Source organism: Fukomys damarensis, unplaced genomic scaffold, assembly GCF_012274545.1.
Source record: "Fukomys damarensis isolate Sample0158 unplaced genomic scaffold, DMR_v1.0_HiC HiC_scaffold_29, whole genome shotgun sequence".
Taxonomy (NCBI): domain Eukaryota; kingdom Metazoa; phylum Chordata; class Mammalia; order Rodentia; family Bathyergidae; genus Fukomys; species Fukomys damarensis.
The window spans coordinates 30,057,838-30,072,748 of NW_022900941.1; the positions used below are offsets into that span (position 1 = coordinate 30,057,838).

Sequence of the window (14,911 nt, forward strand, 5' to 3'; positions counted from 1 at the left end):
TGTAAGGCAGGCGGCAGAATCACTGGGCCAAGTCCCTGGCTCCACAAGTAAGGATTTTTAACCATGGAAGATATTTGCTAGTCATTAAATGGAGGAATTTACTGGCTGCTAGATTAGCAACGCAATGATTTGTTATTTATTAAATTTTAATTTTAGATCATTACAAACATTGACGTATTGACTTTGGATAACTCCTAAACAGAATGCTTCTTTTGTCCAGGTTCCATCCCCAGTATCAGAACCTGAAGAAGAAAATGATCCTGATGGTCCCTGTGCTTTCAGAAGGCGGGCAGGGTGCCAGTATTATGCTGTAAGAACTATATTTTTGTGGACTGGAATTAACAGATAATTCATGTGTACCTTAATCTAAAAATGGAACATGGTTTAACATCCCCTATGGGGATAGTGTTAAAAGATACTGAATCTTTTCACAGGATATATATCAGAATCCTTTACCTGGAAATTGCTAATTCCTCATGCTTTAGAAATATAATTTCATTTTGGGCTTTAATTATAGCTTTAGCAGTTGTAAAAATTAGCCCCAGAATCTCTAAATTGGCTAAATTGGCTCTGGAACTTCTTTTTTCCCCCTCATTGGGCTCTGAAACTTTTGAAGGCTGCTGAGTATTAAAATTTTACATTGTTAACTTTTTCAGGGTATATATACTGTACTTAATACAAAAGAGATGGGAATTTCTGTTTTTAAGAGAAGTGGAAATTAAAAGAGGACAAAAGTGGCACAAAAGTAGAATGAGAAAGATAGTAGGAAAGCAAAGAAATGGGCTGTGTTTCTCAATAGTAAAGAGAAATCTTCAGCTTGACCCACATGTTTAAAGCAGAATTTGTGGTTTAAAAAAAATTCTTGTCTTGCCACACTAGAAAGCCCATAAATTAACTAACAAGAGCTCTATTTATAGATGAGTGGGGCAGAATAAAAGGCAAATAGGAAGTAGAGAAATCTTTACAAATGGATGGGGCAACAAGAGATGAAGGGAAAGGAAAGGATGGGAGGAAAGGGGGATGGAATAAGAAAAAGAATCGAAGGGAAGAAAATGAAAATAGAGCTCTTGCAATTGGGAAGGGAACAGGACTTGGAAGAGTCAGGGAGGGACGGTAGGAATAGGGGACCAAAAAAAAAAGAATAACGATGTATTATGTACCACCTCCTCCTTATAAATGTTATGTATCATTATATACTATAAAATTTTTGTGGGAAAAACATAACATGATAAGTGTATATTTATCAACTAAATTCTGTTAGGGTAGAGTAAATTTTTTATGCAGTTTTACAAATTTTAACCTGGTAAACATCATTTAAGCCCTAATTTTACGGTTTTTCATGTAGACTTTTAATCTGCTATTGCTGTAGTTACTTTATTTTTATCATGATTTAATTTTTCTTCATTTCAGATTTGCTCTATGTTATTTTTGTGTGTATGTCTTTGCAGCCTCATTTGGACCAAGCTAACCACACATGTGAAAATTCAGATTTGGCAGATTTGGATAAATTGAGGTATAGGCATTGCCTTACAACACTTACAGTCCCAAGAAGATGTATAGGATTTGCAAGGAGGCGAATTGGCAGAGGTGGAAGGTAAGCTGTTTGTTTTTGTTTATAAGCTAGAAGAGAAAATAGAGAAACTCTTAAACTCTTCTTATTAATAATTGGTTTCATGTCGCTTTTCAGGGTTATCATGGACAGAATATCCACAGAACATGACTCAGTTCTAAAACAGATAGATCCTGAAATGCTGAAAAGCCCTTCCCAAACAATAGACTTTTCTTCTAATATCTCTCGGACCAATGCTTCCAATAAATCTTGTGATAATAGACTGTCCCTTTCTGAAATATTAAGCAATATCAGATCATGTCGACTACAGTGTTTCCAGCCAAGGCTACTAAATCTACAAGACAGTGATAGTGAAGAATGTACCTCAAGAAAACCAGGACAGACTGTGAACAGTAAAAGAGTCTCTGCAGCATCTGTAGCTTTCTTGAACACCAGCAAGAATGGCATATCAGGTAAGCTTTCACTGTATTAAGAATATATCCTGCTGTTCTTTTCTCCGTAGCTAGCATATATATGCTGGTTTGTTTTGTTTTGTTTTGGTACCAGGGATTGAACTCTGGACCTTTCGTTTGTGAGGCAGGCGGTGGAACCACTGAGCTAAATCCCCAGGCATCACCTGTCTTAATATAAAGTATCAACAGCCTTTTTGACAGCTCCTGGTGTTTTGCTGTTACCAATTCATAAAAGCATTGATAGTTACAGAGACATATTCTATAGCAGTTTCCTGAAAGAAATTTTCATTTTTAATTAGTTTTTCTGCTCATTCCTGGAATGGGGTGGGGGCAGTACTGAGGATTTAACGTAGCTTTTTGTACATATTCAGCCACTGAACTATATCCAGGCCCAGCCATTCTTTCTTATAGTGCAATGAAATGTTTGCAAACATAATAAAAGTTTTAGGGTGAGTAAAAGTTTTCTAACTAATATCCAGGGATTTCGTTTTTGGATTAATGTTGCTTCTAAAGGTGAGAAAAGAATTCAGACCTAAGGAGATTAAAAGAATTTAGTTTGACTGCTCAAGGAAATAGCTATTAATTTTAACTATTTAGCTTGGGTGTCAGAAGTTTAAATCTTTACTCTGTTTTCATTATCACATCCATTTGTACCATTTACCCTGTCCCTTTACCTCCTCTACTCCATACTTTTACAGTCTGTCAGTTTACTTATAGCTGCAAGTTATGTTTACAGGATGTTTATAGTCCTGGATAGGTAAGTGTCCCTTTCCTAGATTAGAAGTTTCTCTTTAGAATAGCAGAGTGATTTGTACAGACCCCGAGTCACCTGTCTTCCCTTTATGCTTTGAAAGATTTATGCCTTCTTTCAACTCCTAATCTTGTCCCAGACCTGTCCTTTAAAAAACAAGCAAGGGCCGGTGATTTAGCTCAGTGGTTCCACTGCCTGCTTTGCAAGCTCAGGGTCCCAAGTTCGATTGCTGGCACCAAATAAACAAACAAACAAACAAAAACACTTTGGTAAAGCATTTGTTAAAACTTGTAATGAAGACCTACCTAATCAATGAAAAATGCTGAAAAATATATTCATTTTGACTTTCAGGTAATACTTGTTACAGCATGAAAAGTTGATTTAGACCAGTATTTGAAAATTCTTGGCCTCCCAAGAATAATATCTTCTTAAACCAATTTGAAAAACACTGCAGTAAAATTAAAAGATTATGAAAAACAAAGGCAAATACAAGCACAAAAGTCATCTGTTCATATCCATTGGGAGATGATCATCCAGAATGTGTTTATATTAGATTTTTTTAAGATTATCATGAAGCACCAATACCAAACTAGCAAATACTTGTAAAAAAAAAAATTACATATACTCAAGAGAGAGAGAGGGGAGGGAGAGAGGGAGAGAGAGGGAGGAGAGAAGAAAAAAAAAGGGAAAGAAAAAAAAGAAACAGTGTCCAGAATTTTAAAATTATATATTAGTATAAAGTCTGTAGTAGTATCCACAGTATGTTTTTCATGCATCACTCAGAATGCCTTTAGGATCTTTGAAACATCATTCCAAGGATAGTGACAGTATTCTAATAAAAGGTACCTTGATTCATTAGAGGAAGACAGTTGAATCTAAGACAAGAGTCAGATAGAAGTTAGCCAGAAAGGTTAAGGGCTTTCATGAAAAACGGTTTGTGGGTACAATGTCTAGAAATGAAAGCATGATACTTATGCATAGAATGACATATTTGGACATATAAAGGGGAAAATTCTCTAATAAGTATACCAGTTCAATAGAATGTGTTGTCCCAGAACATTTTGTAAAACTTCTTCCCATCTATCTAGAGAAATATTACTACTATCACACAATAATCGTGTTTGTGGTTACCTTTAAACTTACAGGATTGTGCAGATTGAAATGAATTTCCTTTTAAGCTAACAGCCATTGGCTCCCATCCCCTTATTCTACCCGCCCCCACCACCATTTGGCCATCAACTAGTGAAAAGAATTTGGCTTGGCTTTGGCTTTGGTAAAGAAGCAGAAAAGGTTTCTCTTTATGCATTTCCACTGCTGCTTTGTGTCAACACTACTCAGAGCTGGGTCCCTACCCTGTATCTCATTCCTAAATAGATTTTTTTCACTATATTTTACTATAACTGTGCCCTTTTCCTGATTTATTTTAATGCATACCCTTTTTTCTTCTTCTTCTCCCAGGACTTTCACACAGGGATACACCCCCATCCGTTTTTATTTTATTCTGCAACAGGGTCTCACTAAATTGCTAAATTGCCAAATTGAGCTCAAAGTTTTGATCCCCTGCCTCAGCCTCCCACAATAATGTATGATTGTAATGACTCAGTCAGTGTAAGAAAAAGTTTCCTATGAAAGTATTTCACTAACTTATGAAAGGAAAAATGATTAGTAGAAAGAGTGCTTTTAATCACATTTTTATCCTTCACCTGCTGATAATAAGGTCAGTATTGAGAATGGCAGTTCATTATTGAATCTGTGCCATTAAAACTATACAATTGTTACTACTTTCCCTTTATCCTACCAGTGGTAAAGGAGTTAGAAATGGTATTTTGTATGTGTTCCATTTTTTGTCATGATTATTATTTCCTGGGTTTTGTTTTGTTTTTGTTTTTGATACCAGGGATCAAACTCAGGACATTGCACTTGCAAGGCAGGCAGCGGCACCAGTAAGCTAAATCCCCAGCCCATTATTTTCTGTTTTTATCTAGAGAGTTGAAGTAATACTAAGTAGTGCTCTAAAAAATTCTGGATGAAGAACATCAACTTGTTTCAAACATAGAACACCTTAATAGTAAAGAAAAAACTGGATGTCAAGAATGGATATAAAGTTCTAAGTTTAGGACTGGGGAAAGATTTTAAAAAGTGAGTTTTTAAAGGATGTCTATATTGTAAAATTAAGTTTGTGTCCATGATTCTCAACTAAAAGTGGGAACCAGAGATGAGATTTTTTATTTCTAAATTAGCTTAAATGGGCTGGGGATTTAGCTCAGTGGTGCCGCCACCTGCCTCACAAGTGCAAGGTCCGGAATTCGATCCCCGGTACCAGAAAATAAATTAATTTTTCATTAGCTTAAATTTTAAAAGGTTGAGAAACACTATTAATCTGAATAATTTGGATTGAGAGTGGCTTAGAATTTTACGAGTTTCTGTAAGGAGAAAAGAATGGGGTTCCTGAGCAAGTTAATGGTCTCAATAAGAAAGACCAAATATAGACATCGAGAAAGCAGTCTTACCAGTATCTCTTTTTAATATATACATAAATGATCATCTATTCATAAAATCAAGCTAAAATACTCCTAGTTAGCAATCCATTGTTAGCCATGAACTACCAACCCAAAGTAATTTTTTAATTAAAAATGTTGTAATTTGTTCATTTCACTAATTTAGATACATACAGGTTATGTCCCTTATCTGAAATGATCAGACTTATTTCAGAGTGTTTTTTATTTTGGAATATTGATGTAGATTTTACTGATTGAACAGCCTAATCTAAAAACCTAAAATTCAGAATACTCTAAATAAAGTTTTGGATTTAGAGCATTTCCAACTACGGATATTCACTCAGCCTGTATTTTATTATGATTAGTAAGATTTTTATCAACTTTACAAGATTTTGAAATTTCCCTTTTGAAATAGCCAACAGAATTATTTTCTCCTTATTTGGTTTATTCCTCAAAGTTAACCACTATGAATGTCACCTTTTCACCAGTACATGAAGCTCAGCCCCAGGCAAACAGTACTGGATTTAAGGACTTTGTTAATACCAGATTGCAAGTCATTTTCTTTTGAAATGGTCCGCTGTTACAGTTTTATTTATGTCTAAATTTTCCTTCCTGTCTTTGTATGTAATAAGCTATTTTCCTCTCTTCCTTATGGTTTTCAAACAGCTGGAGATTCATGAATGCTCTACATTTTCATTTGATTTTGAAGATAGAAAGTAGAATTTCACTAGGCTTAACGTGTAATATGTCTCAGTTACCATAAAAATATTTTCATATATGAAAATATATGAAAGTCTGTGGGAGGAGTAATCTGACCTAGATTTCTGGTACAATCCTTAATCTAAAACCCTGCAGGTCACATTTATTAGATCGTTCAACTGCATATAAAGATTGACTCATACTAGTTGAGGCTTTTTTTTTAAGTTCCTGTTTACAGTTTATAATAGTTATATGCCTTGTATGGAGTTGGTGCGTGTACACAACACATCTTCATTCCTTCAACCCTTTCCCTCCCCTCCCTATCCCCTCCAGCTCTTGGTCCCCTTCCCATCTGAGGAGGATCCATCTCCCTGCTTCCAGTTATCTATCTTTTATTTTGCTCTTTATAATTTGGGTTTCTCATATAAGAGAAACTTAGCAATACTTAAGTTCAGTGTGTCTGATTTATCTCATTTAACGTTGCACTCTCCAGGTGCATCCATTTTCCTACAGTGACTCGTTTGTCTTTTATCACAGAGGATTACTCCATGCGTGTATTTCCTTATATGTATCTGTTTTCCCCAGCTACACTATAGGATTTTATGGCAAAGGCCCTCTTCTTAATTTATTCTTCCCGATTCTCACTATAACTTTATTTTATTGTTTATTGGTATGTTCTAGGCATACATTGTAATCACAGTCGTGATTGGGAATTTATATCTGTACATGATATATCTTGGTTCTTCCTTTTTCTCATTCTCTTTCCCTCCCTTCCACTCCTCTGCTCCTCCCTACATTTATAGCTAAATGGATTCGCATTGAGGCCATACTCTTAAGTGAAATAAAGAGGACACACATGTGTAAATAATTGAATAGTTCTGCTGGTGTGAAAAACTGAAAGTGTAAATCAGGACTAAAATGTATAATAGATAATGTGAAATAAGAAAAATCCAAAAGGGAAGGGGAAATGACGGGGCGGGGGGTAAGGGAAAGGAAAGAAGAGAAAGAAAAAAAATATGAGAAAAATGGAAACAAAATTTTTCATTGTAACTCTTGATATAACTCTGCACCATAGGAGAGAGTCAACACTTGTTGATTGAAATAGGAGAGAAGAAAGCAGCAGTAAGCGAAAAAAGCACTAACCTCTATGGAAATAGCTCGCTGTCCCCTAAATCAATTTATCAGTGATTTATTTAAATATCTATGAATGAAATTTTGTTTACATTTCTTTGAGAAAAATGATGACTACTGTAATTTTTCTTAGCTGTTAAGAAAATAAATTATATGAACCCCTTAACTTTTTAACATACTTGATCACAGCACAATTGATTACATCTGTTTTTGTTTTTGTTTTGAGATAAGTCTTACTATGTATATGTAGTTCAGGCTGGCCCCAAACTCAGAGATCCTCCTGCCTTGGCAGGAATGCTGGGATTATAGGCATGTGCCACCATTCCCAGCTCTCAAATTGATTACATCTGAAAATACATAGTATCTTTAATTTTCAGAAAGCTTTTCTGATTACTAGCATTTTTTTGTAGATTGGATTTAAGGATTCAATCTGTTGGTTTAACTATGGCTAATCGTTATGCTAAGATGAACGTCTTTGTTCTCTGATTTATAATCAGAGGGAAAGTATTTTCACTTTGTCATATGAAAACCATCAGTAAAATCATGTAGACTTGCTTTTTGTTGTTGTTGTTGTATTAGGGATTGAACTTGGGACCTTGTCACTTTCAAGGCAAGCATGGTAGTACCACTAAGCTAAATCCTAGCCCTAGGCAGTGCATTCTTATTAATGCTGTAACTTAGCCATCATTATACATATTAACAAGTTCAGTTTTGTCTCAACTACATTGTCATCATAATGTATATGATCAAGAATGATCTCAGGGCCAGGGATTTAGCTCAGTGGTGTTGCGCACCTGCCTCACAAGCGCAAGATCCTGAGTTCTATCTCCAGTACCAAAAAAAAATGATCTCAAAAAACATAAGTCTGAATGTCCTCATGTTAGAACCATGTTATACAATAAAAACTGCATATAGGATGTATATAAAATATGATATTAAGGAGATCGTGGATATAAGTACATGCCATACTAGATGAAAGATTGGTCACTTGTGTTGGGATTTTTTTTCCTGGTATATATTGTGATTTAATTGTGGAATAAGTTTACATCATATTCTTGTGTTATTAAAAATACTTGAAATCATACTTATTTAATCCTTCACCAGTAACAGGGGGCATCACAGAAGAACAATTCCAGACACATCAACAGCAGTTAGTTCAAATGCAAAGGCAGCAACTTGCTCAGCTTCAGCAAAAACAGCAATCTCAGCATTCCTCGCAACAGACACATCCAAAAGCACAGGTAAACTTGTCTTTTAATTATATGCTGTCTCTTCCTCTTTTTTTGTAATTATGTAGTTTTGTTTGGTTTCAATCAAGTCACAGAAAATAGCTTTTGATTGCCACTCTTGATTTTGAAAATCTAACCCAGATTTCTTTTTAAATGATTTAGACAATTTTAAGTGACTAGTTCATTAACTAGTCTCCGAATATTTTTTTTAAAAGTACTAAGGCCAAAATGTATATTTTTTAGTAACTACCTGCTACTTTTAGAAGGGTTGCTGAGTATTCATATAAATAGTGTTGTTGCAACCATCATCCCCCAGATTTTTTTCAAGAATATAATTATTTTAAATGCCTTCCAAAACCATGTCTTTAAGTATTGTGTAGATATGCCTTACAGGGTGATAGGTAATTGTTTTGAATTATACAATAGGTCTAAGTAAGTAGTATAGCCCCCTTGCCTCTGTGAATTACAATTTTCTATTTAAAAAAAAGTGTCGCTGTGGAAAGTTGCTCATAGACACCATTAAATAAAGCCACTAGGGATGAGAATAAAAATACTACATAAAATCAGGGGAAGCAACTCTGCCAACACTTTGATATGAAAGCCCTGTAAGATTCAGTGTGAACTAGTCTCTATAACTGTATAAGAAATAAATTTATGTTGTTTTAAGCCATTAAAAAAAAAACTAAGTGGGGCCAGGGATTTAGCTCAGTGGTGTGGCTGCCTGCCTCACAAGTGCAAGGTCCAGAGTTCAATCCCCAGGACCAAAAAAAAAACCAAGAAATTATTTCAAGGTTTGATCCACCTAAAAAGAATAAACTTTGCATTAATTCTTCTTACTCTATAATTCTAAAGGTACTTCTGAGGTAACAAGTTGTCTTAGTTTGGTTATTCTGTGGACTTTAGGTCAGGATCTACCCATAGCAGTTCAACTCATTTTAAAGGGGTCAGTACATTGTCTTTAAAGGTCTTGAGTCCAACACCATGAAAATATCAGTGGCTCTAAACCCTGTCAACTAACTCTTCTGTGACATCCAAATGGGCCTGGGACCAGCTGCCAGACTAGTGCTGTTGGCTTGCATAACAGTTAACCAGGTTTTTTGTTGTTGTTGTTGTGTTTTTGTTTGTTGTTGTTGTTGTTTGTGCCAGGAATCGAACTACAGTCCTTATGTTTGCAAGGCAAACACTGAGCCACTCAGCTAAATCCCTGGCCCCAGTCAACCAGTTTTTTATACAGAATCAAGGAGTGACCATTTAACTTAACTGTGTTTGCTTTTTGTGAGTCTCTTGGATTTAAAGTATTTTTAGCCTACTTAAAGGCTAGGGCAGAACAGGTTTTTCCATTATGACAAAAATGACTGTTAGTCCTATCTGTTATTTTACTTATCCCATCATATCAGATGTCGAACGTTTTTTAAGTCATTTATTAATACTGTTAAGAAAATTAATAGAACATTAATTTGTTCTATCTGGATTTTTTTAATACCCTGCTTCTTAGAATTGTTGCTAGTTTTTAGTCACTTCCCACGTCATATATCAAAAATAGTGTATGAAGTCCTAGATCTCTTAATCTAAATACTTGTGACTGTTCCGGATTAGGAAGGCGGGAGCCTCTTGGGTTCATCCCATTCCTTAATATGTTTTTTAAAATACGTCTGAAAAACTGAGAATTTCACTTTGTCCATTTTATAGGGCTCAAGCACCTCTGACTGCATGTCTAAAACACTTGACTCAGCCAGCGCCCACTTTGCTGCATCCGCAGTGGTCAGTGCACCTGTTCCAAGTCGCAGTGAGATAGCCAAGGAACAGAATACTGGCCACAACAACCTAAATGGTGTTGTCCAACCTTCAGGTATGGCTACAATTTCCGCATAGTACTTACTAGTATACAAGTGATACAAACTAGAAATTGAAGTTATAACTCAGTTGAGTTTGATTTTGTTTTGTTTTTAATATACAAGGGGGGAACATGTACAAAAATGCAATCAGTTCTCTTCGGAATATCTGTGTAAAGATGTAGTGATTTTTCTAGAATTCATTGTTTTCTCCCATACACTGGATATACCCATCTGTGGGACACTCCACCCTTCCTTGTTTCATCCATAGACTGTCAGTTGCCTAACATTTTATGAAATCCATGCACTGATTAAAAGTGAAGTATAATCCAGGGCTGGGGATTTAGCTCAATGGTTCTGGTGCCTACCTAACAAGCCCAAAGGCCTGAGTTCAATCCTCGGTACCAGAAAAAAAAAAAGTGAAGTATAATCCAGAACCATCTGTTACATAACTTTGAGCGCAGGGTTACCATCCCACTTTTACATATTAGTAGACATACTTTCTCTGATAATTAATTATTCATGAGATGCAGAGTTGGTATGAAATCCTGTCTGTTCCCTTCTACCCCCACCCTAAGACTTTCAGTTTCTATAATCCTTCAACTATCTCTCAAACCCTAGGATTTTCCGTTGTTTTACATTACCCAAGATCCTGATAGTCAATCCTTACTGATATTCATTCATTTATAAATTCTTAGGGAAACTTAGCTATCATTTCCATCTATCCTATTGTACTTTCCTCCAAGGTTGCCACAAATAAAGGCGGCAGAGTACTCTGAAAAGCCTTTTTATGCAAGAGAGTATTGATATTACAACCAGTGAGTACCTTGAACTTGCCGATCAGCAGCTCTCTTTGGAGAGACTGTTATATGGAAAGTTAACTTGATATTTTATTAGAATAGGAATGTTTGTATTTATTTTTATTAAACTCCTGTTTTTTTTAAGAGTTTTATTAATGTCCCATGACACTAACTGAATGTATTTTTTTCTTTCAGGAACCTCTAAAACATTATACTCCACCAATATGGCTTTATCATCCAGCCCAGGGATTTCAGCTGTGCAACTTGTAAGGACAGTTGGCCACACTACTACAAACCACTTAATCCCAGCGCTGTGCACAAGCAGTCCTCAAACACTTCCCATGAACAATTCCTGCCTGACAAATGCAGTGCACCTCAATAACGTCAGTGTTGTTTCTCCAGTCAATGTGCATATCAATACACGGACTTCAGCACCATCGCCAACAGCCTTAAAACTTGCCACAGTTGCTGCCAGTATGGACAGAGTGCCAAAGGTTACTCCTAGTAGTGCCATCGGCAGCATAGCAAGGTGTGTGTATGTGTCCAGTACCATTCACTCCCTTTGTGCTGGCTACCCAGTGGGAGGAAACAGACCTTATTTTTACTGTTCAAGCAGTGCCTATTAACAGACTTGCTTTGAACAGATCTTGAAAATCTGTTTAGCATAAAGCTTTGTGACTTTGATTATTTGTTTGAAGTTCCTAGCAGGATGCTTAAATGACGGCCAGAATTGATTAAAAATAAAACCAGGAAAATGTCAAATGGCAATTTCATGAGAATGTATTTTAGAAGCTTCAAATATTCTTATATTATTTTATGACTTAGACAGCTTCAAAGATTAGAATTTTATTATTCTATGCACAGTTTAGATTAAAATTTTATTATTAATTCTATGCACGGTTTTCAAAATTTGTGTTTTCTTTTGTATTAGGCCATAAAAAAAGGTAAACTATTCTACATCTATACTGTATCTCAGAGTGAGTTTATTTTTTTAATGACACTAATGCAAGGATAATACTAAAGTAGAATTGATTTGTACTGATTAATAAGTACCATGACCTTAAGCCTAGAGAATTAAACTCTAGCAGGAGGTAATTTAAGCAGAATTGTACTCTTAGTGATTATTTTCTTTGTGCAGCATATGCTCCATTTGTTGTAAAAAAAATTTTGAAATTCCCTATGTTTCAGATTTCATAAGTAATTTATCATTAATTTCCACTAAAGAAACAGGTAAATTGTCTTTCCTAAATACATAATTACAATCAAATAATTAGAAATCAGTGGAATTTGCGACCTGAGAAAAACATCTTCGTTCCTATCTGAAAAATTAGCTGAAGAAAGCTTCCTCATTCCTGTGTGAAAAATGTTAAAAATGGGGAAGGATCTTGTGAAATCGTGTTTAGTTGGAGTTACATAAAATGTCATCTGTACATACTAAGTGGTAATGTGTTTTAGAGAGTATTAATATTTATTTTACTCTTTGCCTTATTATAGAGAGAACCATGAACCAGAAAGATTGGGTTTAAATGGAATAGCAGAGACAACAGTAGCTATGGAAGTGACATAACCTAAAGCATGTGGCTTTGACCTGTGTGGATGGTGTGCAGTCATTCATATTCCAGCTGAACGCAAAAGGCGATGCTCTGTGGATCACAGAGTGTAACAGTGGACCTAAATGGACTACAGTATATTGGATGTTAGATCCATGTATGATGTATATTTTGTAAAATTGGGAAAATCACTACCTTGTAAAATAGTTTATTTGTATCATCAATATTATTTCTGTTACTTGAATAGTAGATATTCATCATCATGCTTTTGCACTTGAATTTGCAACTGAATGGATTTTAAAAAATAATTCTTTAATGGGATCATGAGCATGAAATGGGATCCTGCATCACTTGTTTTAACTATTTATTTTGCCATGTTTACATTTTGTATCTTGTAAAAATAAATCCAACTTTGTGTCTAAAAAGTTAAAGATTCATAGCTAGGAAATGAAATTCTTGTAATTTTTTTCTAAAGGAACTGTAAAGTTTTCACTTGGTTCATTTTGTTTCACAATTTGACTAGATGGACTTTTTGGTAAATACTTTAGTGGCATTTCACTGTCAAATATGAAGTTCAAGGCAAAATAGTATTTTCTATTACTGTGCAGGGGAAAGGGATGGATCGATACATGCAAATTTAATGTAGTAACTCACTTTTCCATATATTTTGAATGTATATTTCTATTTATATTACCAGTTTATAAAAAAAATTACACATAAAAAATGGACTGGGAAAAATTATGTGTCTAGCACATTTAACCTGTGCAGATATGAAAATTTTTCAAAGATTACATTTTATCCGAAGACTGCATTTTAACTGGCTTTAAAACTGTAACACACCACATAAATGATATTTACCAGGTATGTATTGCATTATATCATTGCAATAATTATTGGAAGTCTAGATATCGAGCCATCCCAGGTGTTGGGAGGGGGGAGGGTTGTGGCAAGATTGTCTTTTCAATTTTGGAGAGTTTTCCTGTGGCTACAAGGCAAGTAACGGGTTGGAAAAAGTCTGACTGTAAGCGTTGGACACCTTCATAGTGTAGTGTTTTAGTGACTTTTTTTATACGGTTCTTGTAAATTAGATACGTGTAGTGGTGTTTCAAAATGTTTGTTTATGCACTAGTTCAGACAACTTTCCCTGTTACTTGTTCTTGATAAGTGAAAACTGCAGGGAAATAAAAAATACATATCAAAACATGGACATGCTGCATATGTGTTTATTTCACAATGTGCACACAGTGTATGTGAAAATTTAAGGGAGATGATAGCACTTAACAGCACTTTTCATTTTTCACAGTGCTTTCCAAGCATTAATGAAAAGAATTTAAGAAGCTCTTCTGTGGGCACTATTGGGTTTCAGATAATCCAATATAAACTACCTTTGATATGAAAAGTTCTTAAAATATTTTACAGAATGTAATTTGCAGTACAGTGGTCATTGAAATCTCATAAATGAGCCTCGTTTTATAAATAAAAAGTTTAGAGTAGAATTATATTGCAAGGGGGTTTTGTCAAGTAAGTACTGGGAAATGTAAATATTTTTAATGAATATGATTAAAACCATTTCAAACTTAACATAATTTTATACTTTACATTTTTATATCTGCAGTCCTGAAAGCTGTAAATTGATGTGTCAGTTCAATCAATGGGCCAAGATTTCTGCTGAGTGTGGTTTTTATTCAGATCCTAAATGTGTAAAGCAATTTATGGTCAAAACCATAGAAAAAAATAAATTTAATTTCCTCATTGGTTGTGACCTGATAGGATCCATGCTCATTTCTGCCATACTACCTCTGGAGTTATTCATTGTTGATTATATAAAGGAAATCATTTTTATTTGATATGTATTATGACTGTGTTCATTCTGCTTATAGTTGGATGTTATCTTCTTGTTATAAAGGACGTAAAACAACTTTAGTGCCAATTTCAGAGAAAGCTTTCCCCTCATTTTACTGAAGTAAAGCATGAAGCAATTTGCCTTATGTGATAAATTTGTTATAAATAAGTAAAACAAAAAAAAACTGTCTTTTTGTACAGTTTCTGAAGGTTGTGGCAAATCCAAACATTGATCAAAGACTGATGACCGATTTATTTGATCCTTTTGAAGTAAAATAGAAAAAAATAAGCCTTCCTTCTTTCTGTTGGTGGTTTTAACTCTTTCATGGATGGCATTTTGCTTATTTGCATACACACTTTTGCAGTCCTTTTCAAACATTTATTAAATTGAATAGTTTGTTTCTGCACTCTGCATGCACAGGGCAGTACCACCATTTGTTTTTCTGAGGAAATAGTATTAGAACTTGGGGCTTTTAGAATGTTGGGGGAATGTGTTTCTTTAGAGGTTGATAAGGATAGAAGGTTGGTTGCTTTTAAATTAAAGGAGTTAATTTCTT

The 14,911-nt window shown here is 34.8% G+C and overlaps 1 protein-coding gene across 4 annotated transcripts in view; it reads left to right on the forward strand.

Annotated features, from left to right (window-relative positions):
* Positions 1-14,585, forward strand: part of Epc2 (enhancer of polycomb homolog 2) — a 148,121-nt gene extending 133,536 nt beyond the window's left edge. For 3 of the 4 annotated variants that reach the window (XM_010620971.3, XM_010620973.3, XM_010620974.3), the window contains 7 exons: positions 221-310; positions 1,449-1,594; positions 1,688-2,022; positions 8,206-8,342; positions 10,020-10,179; positions 11,158-11,491; positions 12,457-14,582. In XM_010620971.3, the coding sequence (XP_010619273.1) occupies positions 221-310; positions 1,449-1,594; positions 1,688-2,022; positions 8,206-8,342; positions 10,020-10,179; positions 11,158-11,491; positions 12,457-12,529 (1,275 nt within the window). In that variant the 3' untranslated portion in view covers positions 12,530-14,582. Of the gene's footprint in view, positions 1-220; positions 311-1,448; positions 1,595-1,687; positions 2,023-8,205; positions 8,343-10,019; positions 10,180-11,157; positions 11,492-12,456 lie in introns of all 4 variants that reach the window. The other variant, XM_010620972.3, reaches the window with a different exon arrangement.
* Positions 14,586-14,911: the final 326 nt, after the last annotated feature.